The 20,746-nt window shown below is 37.9% G+C and overlaps 1 protein-coding gene across 7 annotated transcripts in view; it reads left to right on the top strand.

The window, feature by feature from the left end:
* Ice2 (interactor of little elongation complex ELL subunit 2) overlaps positions 1 to 20,116 on the top strand; it is a 45,217-nt gene extending 25,101 nt beyond the window's left edge. For all 7 annotated transcript variants that reach the window (XM_013076257.3, XM_013076259.3, XM_004855716.3 and 4 more), the window contains 5 exons: positions 4,009 to 4,138; positions 10,111 to 10,195; positions 11,341 to 11,391; positions 14,913 to 15,171; positions 19,462 to 20,116. In XM_013076257.3, the coding sequence (XP_012931711.1) occupies positions 4,009 to 4,138; positions 10,111 to 10,195; positions 11,341 to 11,391; positions 14,913 to 15,171; positions 19,462 to 19,590 (654 nt within the window). In that variant the 3' untranslated portion in view covers positions 19,591 to 20,116. The remainder of the gene's footprint in view (positions 1 to 4,008; positions 4,139 to 10,110; positions 10,196 to 11,340; positions 11,392 to 14,912; positions 15,172 to 19,461) is intronic.
* Positions 20,117 to 20,746: the final 630 nt, after the last annotated feature.

Below are 20,746 nucleotides of genomic sequence, written 5' to 3'. Positions count from 1 at the left end.
TGTTCAAGAATGTTTCCTGTTTTATCTTCTAGCAAATTGTGTTTCTGTTTTAACATTTAGATCTTTGATCCATTTTGATTTGGATACTGATTTAATTTTGAATAAGATAATTTGATAAGGATATTGTCATTTATTTGACGAACATGTGATTTGTTAGCTGGGCATGGTGGTGCTTGTAATCCCACTGCTCAGGAGGCTGAGGCAGGAGGATCACTGAATTCAAGGCCAGCCTGGGCTAGGTAGTGAGTTCAGGGCCATTCTGAACTACATAATGAAACCCTGTCTCAAAAAAAAAAGTAAAGTGAATTTGTAAATGTCAAGATGTATTATACCCTAATAGAAGAATATTCATTTTTGATCAAAATATGTCAAAACAATTAAGCCCAAAAGAATATCTCCATAGAAGTTTTATATTTCTGATTGTATCAAACCCAAAGTAAAATTTAAAATTTTTAAGTGAATGCTTATCCTGCTGCAGCTATCATTATGTGATGGCTTAAGTCTGTAGTGGACTGTGTGCCCTTTGGAATCATGCACCATTCATCTGTTCCCTTCAAATGTTTTATACCACAGAAACTCAAAAAGATCTGAGTAAATGAGAAAAATTGAGGACTCGGGAGGGGGAGGCTGAGGGTATTGTTAAGGAAAAGAACTTCAGAGAGGTTAAGGTACTTAGTTTAATTAGATAAAAATGCATTCTCATTAATATTTCCTGCCTAAAAACCAGATTGTTTAAATAAAACTTTGGGCCAGGGATTTAGCTCAGTGGTTCCACTGCCTGCCTTTCAACCACAAGGTCTCAAGTTCAATCCCTGGTAACAGGAAATAAATAAATAAATAAGTAAATAAATAGAGCTTTAAAAATATTTAGAAGTCTCTAACCTAGGGTACTCAGGGACTTGACCTGTCCTTTGTTTCCCCGTGATTCTTCAGTTCTGTATTATCTTAGTGGAGATTTCAGTTCCCATTCATTTAAGCTTCCCCATCACAGCTCTGCTTACTAAGAGCGGTGTTTCTGAGGAGAATTAAAACAGCAGCCAGTTTCAAGTCATGGGATGAAGTGAAGGGGCTAATTTGGACCACACGATAAACTGGGAATTTACTGAAATCTTGGAATTTATGTGAAATTACGAAATCCAGACAACATAACTTTGGATTATTTCATATCTGTTACTGTCTGTCACAGTTGACCATGTATTCTAAGTGCTATGTTCTAAAATTTAGATGCAGTCATTTAAAATTTATATTGGCAAAATAAATAAATAAATAAATTTTTAAAAATTTTATATTGGCACTATAGGGTCAGAAAAAATGATTTTGAAGATGCTAAATTTTAGGAAGAACAGGGCTGGCGATTTAGCTTGGTGGTTCTGCCACCTACCTCACAAGTGCAAGGTCCTGAGTTCAATCCCTGGTACCAAACAAAAAACAAAAAATGTTATGAAGAACAGAAGATACTATTTAATGGGATTGTTAAGATAATAACTACAAAAATGTCTATTTAGGAATATAGGTAAAGGTTTAAGAAGTTTATGTGAAAAATTGGAAGACAGAATCAAGAAAAGCTTTTACTTGAAGAGAAGAGAATAGGAGCCATCTATCAGAGGGAAAATGAAATACTGAATTTAATTTTTGTAGTATAAAAACCTTGCCTGGGCATAGTGGTCCACACCTGTGATTGTACTCTGGGAGACCTGAGGCAGGAGGATGGCACATCTCAGCCCAGCTTGGGCAACTTAGCAAATTAGTAAGACCTTGTGTCAAAAAAAAATTTTTTTTAAAGGGCTGGAGATTTAGTTCAGTGTGAAGGCCCTGGGTTCAGTCCCCAGTACTGAAGAAAAAATTGTAAATTTTCGAGTACTAAGGAAAGATAAAATATTGAGGCCTTTATTTCCCATGGCTTCCTGGAGGTGGCAGTAGAATACGTGTAGAAATTAAAACTGGATTTAGGGATTTAGTTTTATAGATAAAGTATTATCAAAGAAAATCCCCCAAAGTACTTATTTTTTAATGTATACTTTTCAGAAATAGTATAAGTTTTAAGTTAAAAATATATAGATTTAACTTATTAGCCATTCATGATCCAGAAGGGAGATCATTTTATCAATTATTTTTCTCCAATTCTACAATAAATATCCTTGAAACTAATTTCTTAACCCTCTAGGCCTTTAGTTTTTTAGCTTCTATTTGCTCTAAAGTTATGAAGCTGAATCATATACAGATTACCTTTTGCTAAAAAATTACAGTGACATAATTTTTAACATAAAGTTATCCTGATGACAGTTTACATTTTTTTTTTTTTTTTTTTTGTACCAGGGATCGAACTCGGGACCTTGCACTTGCAAAGCAGGCGGTGGAACCACTGAGCTAAATCCCCGGCCCTACAAATTTTAAATTAAGAAGGCCCATTAGTGGCCTTGCTACTCCAAGTGTAGTTGCTAAAGCAGCAGCTTATTAAAATAAAAAATCATGGTCACCACCCCATTCTACAATTTCACAAGATCACAAGGTGATCCATATGCAGAGTGACATTTAGGAATCCCTACTTCAGTGTCTGACAAAATCCAATATGAACTTCACTGTTTCACATGTTGATAATAGAAATTTTACTGTATTTGAATTGTTCTTAGCCACCATCATTGTGCCAAAGCTACTAAGTTAGCCACTTCATGAAAATCAGGAATTCAGAAACATTGATGAAATCTTTTCAAATCTCTCTGTCAGTGTCAGTGTCAGTGTCTTAGTATAATTTCAAATGTGCTAACTAGGCATATCACTTTGAGTAAGTTCCTTAAATCATGTGTTTGTTCTTCTGCAGCAGAAAATGGATTGTCCTATTAAGAGTAGAATTTTTGGGCCGGGGATTTAGCTCAGTGGTTTTGCCTCCTGCTACGCAAGCACAAAGACCCGAGTTCGATCCCCGGTACCAAAAAAAAAAAAAAAGAGTAGAATTTTTGTGCTAGGGGTATAGCTCAGTGGTAGAGCACTTGCCTAGCATGCTCAAGGATGGGTTTCATCCCCAACACTGCAAAAAATAGAGTAGAGTAGAATTTTCTTTGACAGATATACGGTAACATGAGCACAGTGAATATAACTAACATATTATTTCACAATTATGTATTTTTTTGCATATTCTCCTTTAGACTAGTAATGAGTATTTTACTTACTCTGTTTCATGTACTGACCAATAAAGACCAAATAGATAATTTGTCAGATACTACTTAGTGTCTGGAATAAAGCCTTTTATATTAATAAAAATGGCAACATCCACAAGTTTTGTTTTTTGTTTTTTTGGTGGTACCGGGGATTGAACTCAGGACGTTGTGCTTGCAAGGCAGGTGGCAGAACCACTGAGCTAAATAAAATCCTCAGCCCACATCCACAAGTATTAATGTGGGTCTTTTTTTTTTTTCCTTTCCTTTTTGTACTGCGGATTGAACTCGGGTCCTTGTGCATGTGCAGCAGGCAGCGAAACCACTGAGCCCCTTGGCCCCTAATGTAGGTCTTAATGTTCATTCATTCATAGAGTGAAAGCCAGCTGGTCAGAGTATTTGAGCCTGACAAGTGACTAATACTTAAAGCTAGCAAAAGTTTCTTACCTTTTTTTAATCTTCTTGAGAATTATTATACATTACAGTCTTTGCTTCCCAGCATCTAGCTTTGAACATTTGGACAGTCTCGTATGATAGGCTGTATTCCAAGGATTCTGTGTTATTCTTGGTAGAAATAAAGTATATTCATATGTGAAGTATATTGATTTGTTTTGGGCACAGGGATGGTGCTGAGGGATCTCCCTTATTCCTCCACTTCTTGTCCAAATGTGCCCAGGGTTCTTGTATCCAGCAGGTTCAAGTATATCATTTTTTCTATCTGAATCCTACCTCATATGAAAGGATGAAATAAGATTACCTGAAAGCATTTTGAAAGCTGCAAAGCTATGTAGACAAATGTATTTACTATTAATAGTAAACTAATGGAGCTTTGAAAAAGTCTAATCTTGCATTGCAGCAATTTCCGGTGTATGTTCTACCCAAAGTGGAATATCAAGCTTGTTATGGAGTGGAAGCTTTGACTGAAAGTGAACTTTGTCGCTTATGGACTGAAAGTTTATTGCATTCTAACTGCTCCTTTTATGTTGGTAAGTTAAACAAGAACTTTTGTTCTCCTTTTTAATTCCCTTGTAAATACATACATTTAAGTTCATTTGTAGATACTTCCATTCTGTACTTTTTTCAATTTTGATTGTGTTAACTTTCTATTAAATCTCATCCTACTTGAGAATTAAATGGCAGAGTGGAGTTAGTGATATCAGATGTTTCATTTTTTCCTCTTATTCATTACTCTTTAGCTGTACACAAATATTAACATAATCTTTTATTTCAACAATACTTATTTTATTTAACAATATAATTAAAACACAGATGTAATTTCTAACAAACTTCAAGAGTATTAATACTAAATTTACTATTTAATTGATTTGTGCATATGTTTTTAAATTTTCTTAAAATTATAACATCGTAATCTTCTTAAATATCCTGAAGAAATGGCATTTTGTTTTGTCTTTGTTTTGATGTTTTAGAGGGGAAAGAATTAACCAAGGGTCTGATTGGCATGGATTGTGTTCATTTATAGTTAATATACCTCATTATTTAGGGCACTTCCTAATCATGTTTCACCTTGTTTCCCCCCCCCCCCGCCCCGGGATGGCTAGTTACATCATCTCATCTCATCTCTACTGCCCTCCATGTAGGCTTTTCCTTCCTTTGATCTCTCAATCCATTATCCTTCACTTCTTTCATCACATGTTACTTTCTACTTTATTGTTCTTTTTTCCACCTGTCCCTTTTTTCCATTAGACAATAAGTATGATACTATTTTGTATTTTATACTGTGTAGCGTAATGCCTTGTATTAATAATACTAGTATTGGGGCCAGGGATTTAGCTCAGTGGTTCCGCCGCCTGCCTCGCAAGCACAAGGACCCGAGTTCAATCCCCAGTACCAAAAAAAAATAATAATAATAATAGTAATAATAATACTAGTATTTTTCTTGCCTAGTCCAAAAAAAAGTTAGTCACTTACACACTCCTATTTGGGTTAATCCATATTTTGTTTTTATATTTTATGAGAGTGTTAATGAAATAATTGACTCTCTGCTTAGCCCAAAATGGAAGTGGTGAAATGTACTTCTTGGTGATGCACTCCCCTCACCTCCTCTTTCACACATACTGCTGGAAGTTTATATAGTAGTTTTTGATCAGTAACTGGAATTTTATTTTTCCTCCAAAGACTTGATACCAACAGTGTTCCTGTAAGCTACTTGAAAGCAGTTACCAGCCATATAGGAACTCATCAGTAAACTCCTTTTAAAGTACTGACAGATAATGCGTGTTTATTTTTTAATGTGCAGTTTAACAGATAGAACTACCATCACCTGTATGAATTACTTCAAAAACACTTTTTTGGGGGGTTAGGGACTGGGAATTGAACCCAGAGCCTTCACATTTTAATAAATACTCTTAAGAGTTCTGAGTAATCATTGCCCTGTGTGCTGGTTATCCTCAGTGAACCCTAACTGCTTATGAACCATTTATGTGGTGGACCAAAATATACAGTGAGTGTTTAAATTTGAAATATATTACAGTAGAAGACACATTATCATTGATCCCCCTCAAGATACTCAGTTTCAGATGCAACCATTTGGTGAAAACCATGAGTTATATATTGTTGTTTAGCTGTGGCTTTTTGATGTTTTATTTTTATATGGGTGTATATATATATATGGGGGTAGTTTGTTTTGCTTTTGCTTGCTTTGTTTTGGTGCTAAGGATTGAACTCAGGGTCTTTTTTTTTTTTTTTTTTTTTTTTTGATACCGGGGATCGAACTTGGGTCCTTGCGCTTGCACAGCAGGCGGTGAAACCACTGAGCTAAATTCCCGGCCCTAACTCAGGGTCTTGTGCATGGTAGCACTAAGCTATGGCTCTGCCCTAGGAATACATTTTAAGCCCCATTTTTTTTTTTGGTACCGGGGATCGAACTCGGGTCCTTGCGCTTGCACAGCAAGCAGTGAAACCACTGAGCTAAATCCCTGGCCCTTAAGCCCCATTTTAAAAGCATCTGTGTTCCTGTTTTGTTTTGGTTTAACATGGAAGTAAGAAAATCACTACAAGGCTTGTTAAAAAGCCGACTGCAGGCACCGACTGAGTAGGCCTGGATTAGGACCTGGAACTTTGCGTTTCTGCCACATCCTCCTGGGAACTTCGAGTTCTAGTGTCCTCATGTGGTGCTGCTGCTACTCATCCAGGGGGCATGTTTTGAGAACCACTTTTATAGTTCATAGTCTCTCTTTCAGAGAGGTAGAACACACACACTTGTTTGGTTTGTTTTTTTTAATTTGTTTTGCTGTGCTATAAACAGATTCTCCTCTTTGCCTTGATTATAGTACATTTTTATCCTCTTGCCCTATAAGAACATTAAATTTATTCCTTGTAGAAAATTTCCAAAGTAGTCTCATCACAGCTTCTGTCTCCACCCTTCAATCCTAATCTGTGTATTAATTCCATATAGTTGCCATACAAGCAGTTCTCTCTTTGCAGTTTTTATAAGCATAAATTTCAGTTTTTACTGAACATTGTGAGTAAACACAAAGAGCCTTCATGCTGGCTCTTCAGTCTGCTAATCACTACATAGATAACAGATGCACAGTATGAGCCTCTTCTTTCAGAGTCTGTCTGTGGTTGGTCACTATGCACCTATTATTGAGTTCAAGTTCAGAAAGCCACGTGTGCAGTTGGGTTACCTCCTTCTCTTCAGTGATAAACCCATGTGATATTTTATAAAAAAGATCATCAAAAGGGGGAATTAATTGGCCAACAAAAATTAAAATCAAGAAACAAAAAGTAATACTGTTAGAAAAGAACTTTGACTCACACTTGCATGGACTTAGAGAAGAAATACCTTGACAGTGAGAATATTGGTATCAGACCCCTCTCTGTTCAAGAGAGTCTAGATTTGTTGCCAGGGGAACTTGGTGAAGCCTCTCTTGTTGATATAAATGAGGAAAAGTAGTTGTGATATGGAAGATGAAGAAATGGCACCAGCATAAGATTTTACATTAAAGGAACTCATGGAGGCATTTCACGAAAGCCCACAGAAGAGAATGTTGGAAGCTGATCCCAGTTCACCATGGTGGAGAAAAGATGCTTACTTCCTTCAATGAGTTGTATAAGAAGACAAAAAACACTATTCCAACTACTCCTGATAAAAACTTTTCATTCTCTATGTTTTTAATATTTTAATTACGACTGCTGTGTACAGCCCACAGGCCATGTGTAGCCTTGAACAGCTAATAATACACCCTTTTAACTTTTAACATTATTATGTGATTTTTAGCAGTATTTGTTATGACTTGATTGCATGGTGCTCAAGTGTAGACTGCATGAGTGACAACAGATTGCTGTGTAGAGAGGGCACCATGCAGTTCTGACTCTGCCTCCTGTGCCACGCAGCTGATCAGTGGAAACCAGCATGTCTCAGATATTCCAGGCACTCGTGCAACATAGAGAGTAAAATGCAGTGATGACTGCTAATATAATATTTCAGCTTGCCTACACATGGATGTGCCTATGAAGACGGACATTTACTGGTATTAAGCCCATATGTAAATATTCTCATTTTATTATTAAACTTGGGCATGGTGTTATTTCATAAAATGATCAGTTAAAATGTTAAAAAATAAGATGGACATGGTGGCACGTGCCTGTCATCCCAGCACTCAGGAGGCGGATTTAGGAGGATCACAAGTTCAAGGTCAACCAGTACTACATAGTGAGACCCTGACAAAGAAAGGAAGGGCAGAGGGAAGGAAGGAAGAAGGAAAGGAAAAGACAAGAAAGTTTTGCCAGTTATATACATTAACTATATTATATGCTTTATATGTGGCCCAAGACAATTCGCTTCATTCAGTGTAGGTTAAGCAAGCCAAAAGATTGAGTACACCCATGATACTAAATAAATATTTTACTGTTCTTTCATTTCCTTATACATTTATAATTAATAGAGTATTTATAATGATTTGACAAAAAATTTAAAGGTAGTAGAATAATTCTAAATTTTACCATTGATTACTGAACATGCTTGCATGGTTTCAACCTGTATGGTCATGTTTGTGCACTGCATGGAAACCAGGGACTTTTCTGCATGGGTGTATATAATTATGAATACGTGTATATTAAAGGCTTTATTTGTACTATATAATGTATTCCCTTCCAACTTTGACACATGAAAAATATTTGTACCACACACTGTGATATATAGAGATTGCTTGTGACTGGAGGCAATGGCCAGGAAGCTTTTACACCCAAAGCATCTCAGGCATAGTTATAACTGGCTTGGAGGCCCACAGGTTGGATGCCTCTAGTGTTGAAAGGTGTAATCCCTTGAGGAGGGAAGGCCCTTGTAGCACTTAGGATGGTATTCTCTGTGTGGTTATTTTTTTCAACAGACCATGTTTGATGGATACAGTACTATAATAAACTTTTTTATTGAATTGCTTTTAAAAGGTGAGAGCTGATAGTCTCCTCAAAGGCTTATTTAGTAAGCATCTAAAAATGTACTGTACTTAATACCTTTCTATGGTTATTAAGCCATTAAAATATGTCTTTGTTATTAGAATTGTCATTGTATAATGAGTGTTAGCAGTGCAGAAGTGAAATTAAAACTTGGCATAAGAAATAAGTGGGTGTGGGAACAAATGGGTTTGTTGTCATAGAGGAAGGAGTCTGGTAAAAATGTTTCTAATTAAATTCATTGAGCATAAAGCAAATGAAATTAAAATAGGCTAGATATGAAAATTAAGTATTAAATTATGTACATTTTCATTGGCCCCAATGATTGATATCAGCTTTCCAGGTAATTTATTTTGTCAACTAGATATTAGGAGTTTAAAAATGAATCCAAAAACAGCACTATTTTCAGCATTAGTGAGTGATACTCCTACACTACTTGGCTTTTATCCATAGTACAAGAGCGTGGTTTTGGGTTGACTTGGTTTTTGAGCATTAGACTCAGGACTATCTTGTTATCACTCTGCATTGGTGCACCTACAGTGCATCAGTGTGTTTTGTTTCTCAGCCTGTTTTGTTTTCAAATATACACATTACTTTTTTAAATAGAAATGTCATTTTGAGAATGTGCTGTTTTGTTTTTTAAAATTCTGCATTCATATCTTGCTTATAAGAAAATAAGAATTTGAGCAGACTGCTTTAAGCATGAGAAGTCTTATTGTGTGCTTTAATTAAAAATAATAAGCCTTTTGGGGGGGGGGGTACCGGGGATCAAACTCGGGACCTTGCGCTTCTGAGGCAGGTAGTGGAACCACTGAGCTAAATCCCCGGCCCAATAAGCCATATTTATAACCTAATTTTTATTTTAAGAACCACATGTGTCTTAGGTATTGAGCATGCCTCGTCTATACATTTGAGTTTTAATAACTTGTTTTGATAATAAGTATATATTTCCTTTAAAAAAAAACTTCCATGCATCTGAGTATGTACCTCGGTAGTAGAACACTTGCCTAGCATGAGCAGGGTCCTGAGTTCAATCCCCAGTACCACAATAAAATAAAAATAAAAATAAACAAACCTTAAAAGAACTGCATAAAAATGCAACACTTCTAAAAATTGGAAACACTAATGCTTAAACAGCTATGATTCTTAAATTGTAGGGCTAGAGATTATTTTGTTTGTGTGGACGTGTGCGAACTTTTCTACAGTCAGAAAATATTTTAGAATGAATCCATATTCCTTTTATAATTTGAACTTTATATTATTTTAAGATATAGCTTTGCTTGAAAGACAATATGTATTCTCCTTTTAGAATATAAAATTCCTTTACAGTCATTAAAATTTTATGAAAAACATCTTTAAGGAGTCTAAATAGCTTGATGGGGTTTTGTTTTTTAAATACTGTGACTGGGCCGGGGATTTAGCTCAGTGGTTCCACCTCCTGCCTCACAAGCTAAGGACCCGAGTTCGATCCCCGGTACCAAAAATAAAAATAAATAAATAAATACTGTGACTGCTTTTTTTTAAGTTTGATATTTTCTTTTAGGACATATTGATGCATTTACTTCAAAGCTTTTTCTCCTAGAAGAAATTACCTCTGAAGAATTAAAAGAAAAGCTTTCAGCACTCAAGTAAGAAAGTTTGCTTTGTGGTGGAAATTGGAAAAACTTGTTAATATAATCACTATCCTTTATATCTGAATATTAGTTAAGTTTAAATAATTTAGTTTTAATACTTTGGATCATTTCATACATTGACTCCACTTGTGATCTATCCATATGAATTGTCCTCAATTCCAAACTGAATGTAATGCTGATATCACCAAGTCTTCCTACTTAACACGCGAGAGAGACTGGAGCCAGAAAGTAGCTACCACCTTGATGTGCGCTGGACACAAACATTCTGCCTTTGTCAGAGCAGGAAAGGCGAGGACAGTCGTAGATCTCAGCTCTTAGGATTGGGTGCATTAATTTGGACAGTTTTACCTAAGCATTCTTGTACAGCAAAACTAAATGAATGTATTGTACTCAGAACTCTTAAGTGCTCAAACGCAAGGGAAAATAATTTATGAATATTATCTCATTTGTGCCTCACAACTTATGAAACGCTGGCGGTAGTGTCATTTCCATTTTGTATATGAGGAATCTGAGACTTTTAGTGACTTACCCCAGAGCAGACAGCTGAGTTAGTAGCAGAACAGTCTTCGTAGTTAAAGTGCTTAATTTACTGCTGAGGGTGAGAGGTTGTCTGAACTTATACTTGCTGCATATTTCCAGTTTTGAGACGCAACAGTTATTTAAGAAGCTCAGATTCAAACTTAAACCCTCTGCTCATACTTAAATATGTTCACTTCTATTTATAAGAATAAATATTCTATTTATAAGAATATTGCTTTTCTGGGGTGGTAACTTTTCTTTACATGTGTAAATAGAAACACTCTTCCATACCCTACTCAGTACTTGCCTCAATTCTCTCAATGAAAATTATTTTTAAAATGAGAAATAATAAAGGGACTAAATCTAGATCTAGAAGAAGTAAAGAAGTATTTAGAGCATTTCGTTTTCTCTTTAGGGTGTCCCCAGCCACTGGCCTCTCTGCCATCACACACTGACCCTTTGCGTATCTTTTATGGGATTGTAGCCTTTATGTCATCTCAGCTGCCGCTCATCTGCCATTTGCGTTTGTTAATGAGGTCATTGCTATGGCTGAGATCCTATAGTTGTTAAAGAGTAAGGTTTTTTAGTTTAATATTGCATTAATTTCTTCTGTTTAATAGGATTTCAAGTTTATTTAACGTCCTCCAACACATTCTGAAAAAGTTAAGTAGGTAAGTATTTTTTGGACATTTTTACATTAATCTATATGATTGTCTGAGATGAACATTCTTAGAAACTTTGAAAATATGCTTCAGGGATAGAGTAAAAGTGGAAAAGCAAGAATTATTTTGTCGGGGCCAGGGATTTAGCTCAGTGGTTTCGCCACCTGCTATGCAGGCGCAGGGACCCGAGTTCAATCCCCGGTACCAAAAAAAAAAAATTATTTTGTCAAGCTAAAATTGTAAAAATCTACGTAAAAAGATAGTACTGTAGTATGTGTTTTTTTGGGGGGTGGGAGTACTGGGTATTGAACTCAGGACCTTCCACTTCCGAGTCAGGCAGTGGCACCACTGAGCTAAATCCCCTGCCTACAGTAGTATGTGGTTTTAATGAGCTTGCAAATATATTTTCCTAGAAGATTATTGTATTAATTTCCTATTGCCAGTTGACAAATTACTAACTTGGCTTACACTAACCAATAAAAAGTTATGCTATAGTTTTGGAGACCAGAAATCCACTGGGCTAAAGTCAAGGTATCATCAGGACTGGTTCCTTCTAGAGGCGCTAAGGGAAGAATCGATTCCTTGCATTTTTCTGTTTCTAGCGGCCAGGAGTACTCCTGGGCTTGCAGCTCCTCCCTTCATCTTCAGAGTACATCACTCAAGTCTCAGCATCCACACCGCATTGCCTTCTCCTCTCTTGTATTTTCCTCAGCCTGCTTCTGATTAGGACTCTTGTGAGTCCATTAGTCCATACCCAGATACTCCAGGACATCAGTGTTATCTCAGAACCCTTAACCTGATCACATTTCCAAAGCCATTAAAAGTGATGTATTCATCCGTCAGAGAGATCTGTATGTAACCATTGTGAGCATCATGTGTGACCAGTATTCAGTCTACCATAGTTATAGTGGGATTTTTCAATATAAAGAAGCAGCATAGAGCAAGGAGCCCAAAATTATTATGTCCATGACACATTTTAGAATATGAATTCTCCATCTGATCATTTATCAGACTGTTAAAGAGTTTTGCATATCTTGTCTTAGTCCCTTACAGAAAGATAAAGTAGAAATCAGTTCCAATGTCTGAACTTAAAATCTCCAAGTTTGAGTTCTAAATCTCCACTTATCTTATGTAACTAGACATCAGTTTCCTGATTTATAAATAAGATGATAGTGTCAGATGCAATAGTTTCCTAAGTACTTTTCAAGTGTGAGACTCCGTGGCAGAATTTTTATTTTATGTATTCTGTTCTTCATGTGAAGTACCATAAGATGAGTGTAGTAAAAAAAAAACCACAATTGTTGCAATTCTATAGATCCTAAGAGCTAACAGGTCTCACTAACAGGTCAGGGTATGGGTTTGGCTGCTTTCCTAGGCCCCAGGAAGGGTCTGTTTCCTTGCCCTTTGTAGCTTCTAGAGGCCACCTGTGTTCCTTGGTTTGCAGCTCTCAGCCTCAGAGTTAAAAAGTCCAGTTGAGCTCCCACATCAAACCACTGGACCTCTGCTACAGTTAACGTCTCTGTGAGTCACTTCTGCCTCCCTCTTCTACATTAAAGCAGTCTTGTGATTACTTTGGGCCCACCCAGATAATCCAGGAAAATCTGACCATTTTAAAGTCAGCTAACAAGCAACCTAAATCCATTTGCTACCTCAATTCTCCTGTGTCATACAAGATAACATATTCACAGGTCCTAAGGTTTGGGACATAACATTTTTAGGAAGCCATTATTCCGCCTCCTATAGTTTATTCATGTACTTTACGCTTACATGGTACTTGTAAGTTACTCTCCGGAGTGTCTCATTCTCCATCCATTAACTTCATTTCCCAGGAGCTAGGCACAACATCCTATGCCTATAGTGCCAGCTATTCAGGAGGCTGAGGTGGGAGGATTGCTTCAGACCAGGGGTTCAAGACGAGCCTGAGGGCTGGGGATGTAGCTCAGTGGCACTGTGCCTGCCTGGCAAGCATAAGGTCCTGAGTTCAATCCCTGGTATGGGGCAGGGGGTACCAGCCTGAGCAAGATAGCAAAACTGTATCTCAAAAAATAAAAAATTGTAAACCAGCTTTTCTTCATTTTTCATAATGGTAGTTAAGATACATGCTTTTCATAGATAAAAGCTCACTCTTTGAAAGGTTATTTATTCCTACTAACAAATTGATTATTATTCATTTTCTTATATGAAAGTGATTGAAAAAAAATTCCCCAGAAGATAATTCTGTGAACCTCCTTTGTCAACACTTGTTACTTTTTGGCTTAAAAAATTAATGAAAATATAATTTACAAAGTTTGTAGGCAGATCTATATAGCTAAAATGTGATTAATCTTTACTTTTAATAATGTAGGGAAGAACTGTTCTCCTTTGCCTCTTTGATCCGGAGAAATGTATAATCCCAAGAAAGCACAGTATATTAATCATATCCCTTTACCTCTTTATGGTGATACATTGAATCCCTTAAAGCTTTCTAAGAAGGAAAGAAAAATGTTGATTGGATATATGACATAACTAATTATTTTGACAGTATCATATTTAAGGATATGGCTTGTGGAGTTTGTCTGCCTGGATTTATATCCAAGCCCTACTATACTCAGAACTTTGGGCAAATTACTTAGCGTCTCTCTTTTGTTTATTTATCTCCAGTATGGAGTCAGTAATTAATACTGTGCCTGAAAAGTTTACTGTAGTGGACTTAATGCAAAAATGGATTTGAAGCAGCATTAACAGTGGTTAGCTCATGACAAACATTCAGTAACTGTTAGCTGCAATTGTTACTATGATATATATCTTCGTAATTCCTCAGACTGTATTGTGACTGTTCCACTGACTGTTTCTGCCACTTTAAAGTATTCGATGTAGGCCAGGTGTGGTGGTGCATGCTTGTAATCCCAGCATTGGGGAGACTGAGGCAGGAAGATCGCTGTGAGTTTGAGGCCATCCTGGACTACATAGTAAGTTCAAGGCCAGCCTGAACTACAAAGTGAAAATCTGCCTAAAAAAATTTTTTTTAAAAACAAGAAAAGAAAAAGTACTCCATGTAGTAGTATGTCACTCTCACTTTTGTATCTATTCACCTATGATTAGGTACAAAATAGGTTCAACATTGAATGAATAAAAATATTACAGTCGTATAAGTTTCTCTTCTTCATAGATAATTAGACACACTATTTGTTTTTCCATTGTGACTGAAAATTGACAGACTGATAATAGTAAAGAAAGAAAATGATGAGATATTCTCTAAAAGGCATTGTAATAGTTTTTAAAACTTCTTAGATCTTTGTACTTTTATTGTTCATAGAAGTATTTTTAGAGGTGGTGTTCTACTCCTGCCGTTGTTTTAGATTTACTGATAGGCAATGATTAAGAAAGGTGCTGTTGGCCGGGGATTTAACTCAGTGGTACTGGCACCTGCCTCACAAGTGCAAGGTCCCAAGTTCGATCCCCAGTACCAAAAAGAAAAAAGAAAAGAAAAAGAAAAGTGCTGTTGAAGCTAACACAGTGAGCCAGCGACCTGAGTTCTGGTGTGGATTTAGCTTGCAGGAGGGCTCGTACCTGTTGTCTCATGCAGCAGAAGATTCTTCGCTCCTGATCTACAAGACCTCAGATGGAAAAGTTACAAGGACAGCATATAACCTGCACAAAACACATTGCGACCTTCCTGGTGTGCCTTCCAGCCTCTCAGTCCCCTGGGTCCCCTTAGACCCCAGTCTCCTGCTCCCATATCACATCCATCATGGACGGATACCTTGTACTTTTCCACCAAAATCCGCCAGTCCTACACCATCCCAGAAGGTAAGACCTTTTTTAAAAATCAAAGGTTCTATTATTAATCTGTTTCACTGACTATATTTCAACCTGATGTCCTCATCTGCCGTCTTAATCATAACATCTTTCTTAAACCTGTGTCCATAGGAAAAGTAGATAAAGTTGTGTGTGCTGCAGAGTCCGTCTTTTTGTCCATGGAACTTTGTTTTTTTTTTGGTACCAGGGATTGAACTTGGGACCTTGGGCTTGCAAGGCAGGCTCCAGAACCACTGAGCTAAATCCCCAACCCTGAAACTTTCTATTTTTGTAAAGTCCGTAAATCAGCCAAAGATAGATGTGTTAGCTTGCCCCATGGGTGCATAGATATTGCATTCACATAGTTAAACCCTTACGTTCTTATTAAAAGGAAAGGGGGGGGCCAGGGATTTAGCTCTGGTTTCGCTGCCTGCTGTGCAAGCTCAAGGACCCGAGTTCGATCGCCGGTATAGAAAAAAAGGAAAGGGGGGGTTGATAATTTTTATTTACATATATTCTGTTGAATGTTATTAAATATTTGAAGGAATTTGCAAAAGAATGCCTAAGATGTTATGTAATTATGATGCAATTAAAAAGTGATTAGTAGATGCTGAAAAATTTAAAGCCAAGTATGAGTTATTAGTAAATGGAGCACCTTTTTAAAAATGCAACAAGAGGGTTTGGAGATGTAGCTCAGCAGTAGAGTGCTTGCCTAGTATGCATGAGGCCCCGGGTTTGACACCCTGCACCAAAAAAAAAAAAAATTAAAAACAGCTAAAGTATTAAAAGCTAAATTGTGTTTTGCTGAGTATTATCTAACTCAATATTTATTGAATTATAATTAATGTTAATCTGTAAAATCCTTCTCAGAAATGCCAACTGAATCACATTTCTTTATTGAAATTTGTGGCCAGGTATGGTGGTGCACGCCTGTAATCCCAGCACTCAGGAGACTGAGGCAGGAGGATCACCGTGAGTTCAAGGCCAGCCTGAGCTACATAGTGAGTTCAAGGGCAGCCTGAACTATAAAGTGAGACCCTGTCTCAAAAACCAAAAAAAAAAAAAAAAGAAATTTGTAAAGCCTTGGTTAAAGATATTCTCTACCATGTTATCATTCTCCGTATCATGTAAGAAATTCCAGTTTGAGTTTAGTTGTAGGAAAAATTTTACTGTCTACAAATGAATCTGAGTGGTCAGGAAACAGTTTTAAAACACAGTGAATTTTCCTTCCCTGCTGCCAAAAACTCCTTGAGTCAAAACTACTGTGTGAGCTCTGCAGCCTTGTCAGTGTGGTTGCTTCAGAGCATCTCACATGTGTATCCTTGAGATGTTCTGTTCTTTTTTGTTTTCTAATTATTCTGACTCAGTAAATGTCCTTGGGACCTGATGAGAAATAGATATACTGAGGACCCTCAACTTAGTGAATAAGGTGGTTTGTGCTTTTCAGTTCTCCACCCTAGTGGTACTCTTTGGGGGCCCATTCATTTTTATGGATTTACCTTTTGTACTGGGGATCGAGTCTGGTGCCTGGCCTTGCGTGCTAAGCAGGCCCCCACCACTGAGCTGCTTGCACATTCCTGGCTAACCCTGCCAAGAAAGTATAACTGCTTAACTAGGTGAGACACATGTAAGAATAAAGGGAGTTAATAGTCCACAGCTTAGGTTATTTCATCTACAGTGTTGGTTGACTGTTTCTACTATATACACGTCAGGAGTGATTTTTGTAAATTCCTTAAAAAAAAAACCTTTAAGTAACTTAAAAATAATAATGGCCGAACTATTTTCGAAAGATTTCTTTCCATTCTTTCTGGGAGAATGACTTTCTTTTAATTTAGAAACACTGATTATAGTCTCTCAACTGTAACATGTAATTTTGTGTGGGGGAGGCTTACTCCTTGTCAGTGAAAATCAACAGTGTAGTACTTTGGCACTAAACATCTGTAACTGGAAAGGAAAATACATACAAGATGCTTTTAAGAAACAAATGAATAATATACTTTCCTTATTGATATAGATTGATTCTAAAATAATATTGAGTGCTTTATTTGGAAAAAGAAATAATTTATGTTCAGGATCAGCCACATAAATACAGATTTTAGTACATAATTCATTATGTGTATATCATTGAGCCCTTGTTGATTTGTATTTTTCAAGATGCTTAATGCCATCAGCCCAGCGTCAAATATTTAGTGAGTTTATCTAGGACCAGGTTGTGGTACAGCCCAGCATTCGTTATAGTAGACAGTTAAATAACTAATTCGAGGTTGGATGTATTTTTGAAAGCCAGTGGAAAGTTTTTGGTGATGATCTATGTACTTCCTCACAGTCTACTCCTACATTTAGTGTGGAGTACTCTGCCTTCCTGCCTCCTTCTCAGCAGGCCACAGAAACAAGTCTTTCGAATCCCAGCCACCAAGCTAAACACCAAGAGGGATTCTAAGCTTAGCCCTTGGCACAAGGGAGAGATCAGAGCTTTCCACAGACTAGGGAAGTAAGATCCTGTATGAAACAGAAATCATCTGCATATTTCCTAGTATGAAGACTCATTTTACAAGTGTTGTGTCCCTGTTGTGATCCCTTAGTGCCTAGAAAGCAGAGCGCACCTGTGTACAGTGCCTCGGGCACTAACCCTGGGCAGACTGTGCCCCCTGGAGCAGTGGCACCCGAGTCTCCTGCTTCCTGTGCTGTTTCTGACTTCTGCTTCCAGCCTTTCTGCAGCAGTTTCGTACTTAGCCCTGTCTTCTTTTTGCAACTTTTGTAATAAACATTGATGACACACATAGTCTTGCAGTGGAAATCAGAATGCTTGCTTTCCTCAAAGTTATAGCAAATACAACCACCATGGTCAGTTTACATTTATAGGAAATACCAGCTGAATGGAGAGTGAAACTATGTCTAAAAATCCCAGCACTTATCTAATCAGAATATTACAAATGTTCCTCAGTCCGACAAAGTGTCAGGTTCAAATCTCTATTCAAGTTTGTCCTTCCTAGCCTGGTGTGGTGACACATGTCTAATCCCTGCCCCCTGGAGGCTGAGGCAAGAGGATCACTGCAAGTTGGAGGCCAGCCTGGACTACATAGCGAGACCCTGTCTCAGACTGCACCCCCCAGTAAAAGTCTATCCTTTCTAGTCGTGTAATATTCAACCGCAAATGTCCCTTGGAGGTATTAGCTGACAGGTGAGGGACGCTGTGGTCTGCTCTACTCCTGGTGAGCTAGCAGCCCTTCCAGCAGCCAGTCCTGTCGCGTCAGGTTGGGATTACTAGAGAGTGCTTGCTTACTGTACAGACTCCAGCTGTGGAGAGACGGGTGCAGGGCAGCTAGTGCAAGGCAAGCGAGGAGGGCAGGGGCTGTGGAGATGGCTGGGCTTCTCTTCAAGGCCTGGCCACCTTTGTTACCTTACCCTTCTGCCAATCTCGGTGGCCCGGACACGGCAGCGTTTCCAGATCTCATCTTGAAACACCATGTGTGTGATGAGCAGGGACTGCGTGCTGAGAGCGGTGTTTCCTCAGACCTCGTGGGTGAGGGCCGAGAGGGGAGGGCCAGGAGGTGGACAGCACCGCAGTGGGGCCTGCTTCCTCCTCCCGGCCTTCCTCTGCACCCTGTCCCACTTCCGCCTTCCTCTTGCTTGTTTCTTGTTCTCTTTCAGCCCCTCGGTTTTTCCTTCTTACTCTGGTTCTTCTGGCTCCTCCTCCTTTTGTTCTTTCATATTTATTCTTTTTTCATTGTCCTCTCCGGTTGCTTTCCTTTTCTTTAGCTTTTTGCTCTTAGCAGCTGCCCTCCTGTTTTGTGCATGAAATTTCTTCTTCCTCTTCACTCCTTCTGTCCTGCTTGTATTTGTTTCCCCTGACTCCATGTTTCTCATTTCTTCCTTTTTCTTGTCCTTCAGCACAGTCATTGCAAATACATTACCATAAAGGCCTGGCATTCCCTCGCTTTCTAACTTAACATTTCAGCTTCTTCAAAATTTAACAAAGAGGAGTAGTTTTCCTGTTCACTTCTCTACTCTGGTCCATCTCCTTCCCTGAAAGTTTAGTATTTTAAAATTGTATCAGATTAAAACTTTAGAAACATCCAGGTGCCTGGGGGTTAAAACTTAAAGTGGATGCTTGCCAAGATGGTTAGGACATGTGTCTACAGCCATAGCACCCTGAACGCGCCCGACCTCGTCTGATGTCGGAAGCTAAGCAGGGTCGGGCCTGGTTAGTGCTTGGATGGGGGACGTGTGTAAACAGTGTGGAGCTGACTGTGTACAGGTTGTAAATACACTCTCTCCTCTGCTCTCCACTTCATCTCTCAGGTTGCTGGAACAAGAATGCCTACCCACAGCCGCAGGAATCCAGTTTCCGTGGAAACCAGAGGCAGTTGTTTGCCTGCTCAGCAAGTTGAAAATGAAGGAGTGGCTTCAAATAAAAGAAAAATAACTTAAGGGCTATGACATGGAAAATTAAATTTCACAAAAACCCGGTGGAACAATTGTTTAGTTTTGAAAAGTTTGAGGGGAAGTGTGCCCAAAAGAGCAGTTGGAGAGAGGAGCATTTTTCTTTTTGGTACCTTTAAGAGTCCAGAGTGCCTTGAAAAAAATGTGTGGGCTGAGTGGAGGAATGTTTGCACTGACTCGGGGTGGTGCGCTCTTCACCCTTAAGCCTGACCGAGGAGCTAGGTATGGTTTCACTTTATCATGGCAGGGAAATAAAGAAGAGAAGTATTTTTATAGTAGACCTTCCTGAAAAATTGTAAGTAGGAAAATAATTTGTTTTTTTAAAGGAACATTTATCATTATGTATTATGTCAGTAATTTGAGTTGTATCATACTCTGCAGATCAAAAGGTGAAATATAGCCACTGCCAGAAATAATTATGAGTGTTGTAAACCTTGTCTCTGACTGAGTTTGAGTTTTTTATACTACTTAAAGTGATGATGATTGCACATTAATAAAGGTAATGCCCTGAAAACCTGTTGAAATTATATTGCGGACATCAAAAGTAAAAACAAAATACTTCCTTCCTCTGAAAAGTCACAAATTAGCATTTTCATGTTGGGCAACCATCCGTTTGTCAGGGGGAAAAAAACGTCTGCCGTCTAACAGGTTTGGCAACAAGCAGAGGTTTCTTGGCGCGGATTCCAGCTGAGTATCGCAGTACCCTGTGACACAGAGGCGAGGGAGTCTCCAGAAATCATCCTTTACTTTTCCAGCCAGCATGGTTGGTGTCATATAAAGTATAAGCTGTATTTGCCTCATCTGTTAAATCAGGTTTTCCAGGGCCACAGGTTCAGAAAACATCGGGATCTGCCAGTGTTCCTGTAGCTAATTTGGACTTTATGGACGCAGACCTGTTGAATTTTGGCACCCCACTCTTTCATGTACACTAAAACAATTAGTGTCAGTTGTAAAATACAAATTTTGTAATCCAAGGCAGTATCTGTGTTGTTCGGGGAATTTTTTATAGGTTCTGTGTAATGTAAGAAATTAGGCCTAAAAAATCTTCTCAGGTATGATAAGTAACAGTTGAAAATTTTTATCTGTAACTATCAAGTTTTGTTTTGAATATTTTTAGTTGATTATAAAATATGAATAATTATTA

This window comes from Heterocephalus glaber, unplaced genomic scaffold, assembly GCF_053883595.1.
Source record: "Heterocephalus glaber isolate CG9 unplaced genomic scaffold, H.glaber_assembly_v1.0 deba00001689, whole genome shotgun sequence".
NCBI classification, from domain to species: domain Eukaryota; kingdom Metazoa; phylum Chordata; class Mammalia; order Rodentia; family Bathyergidae; genus Heterocephalus; species Heterocephalus glaber.
This window is presented reverse-complemented; position numbering and strand designations above follow the sequence as displayed.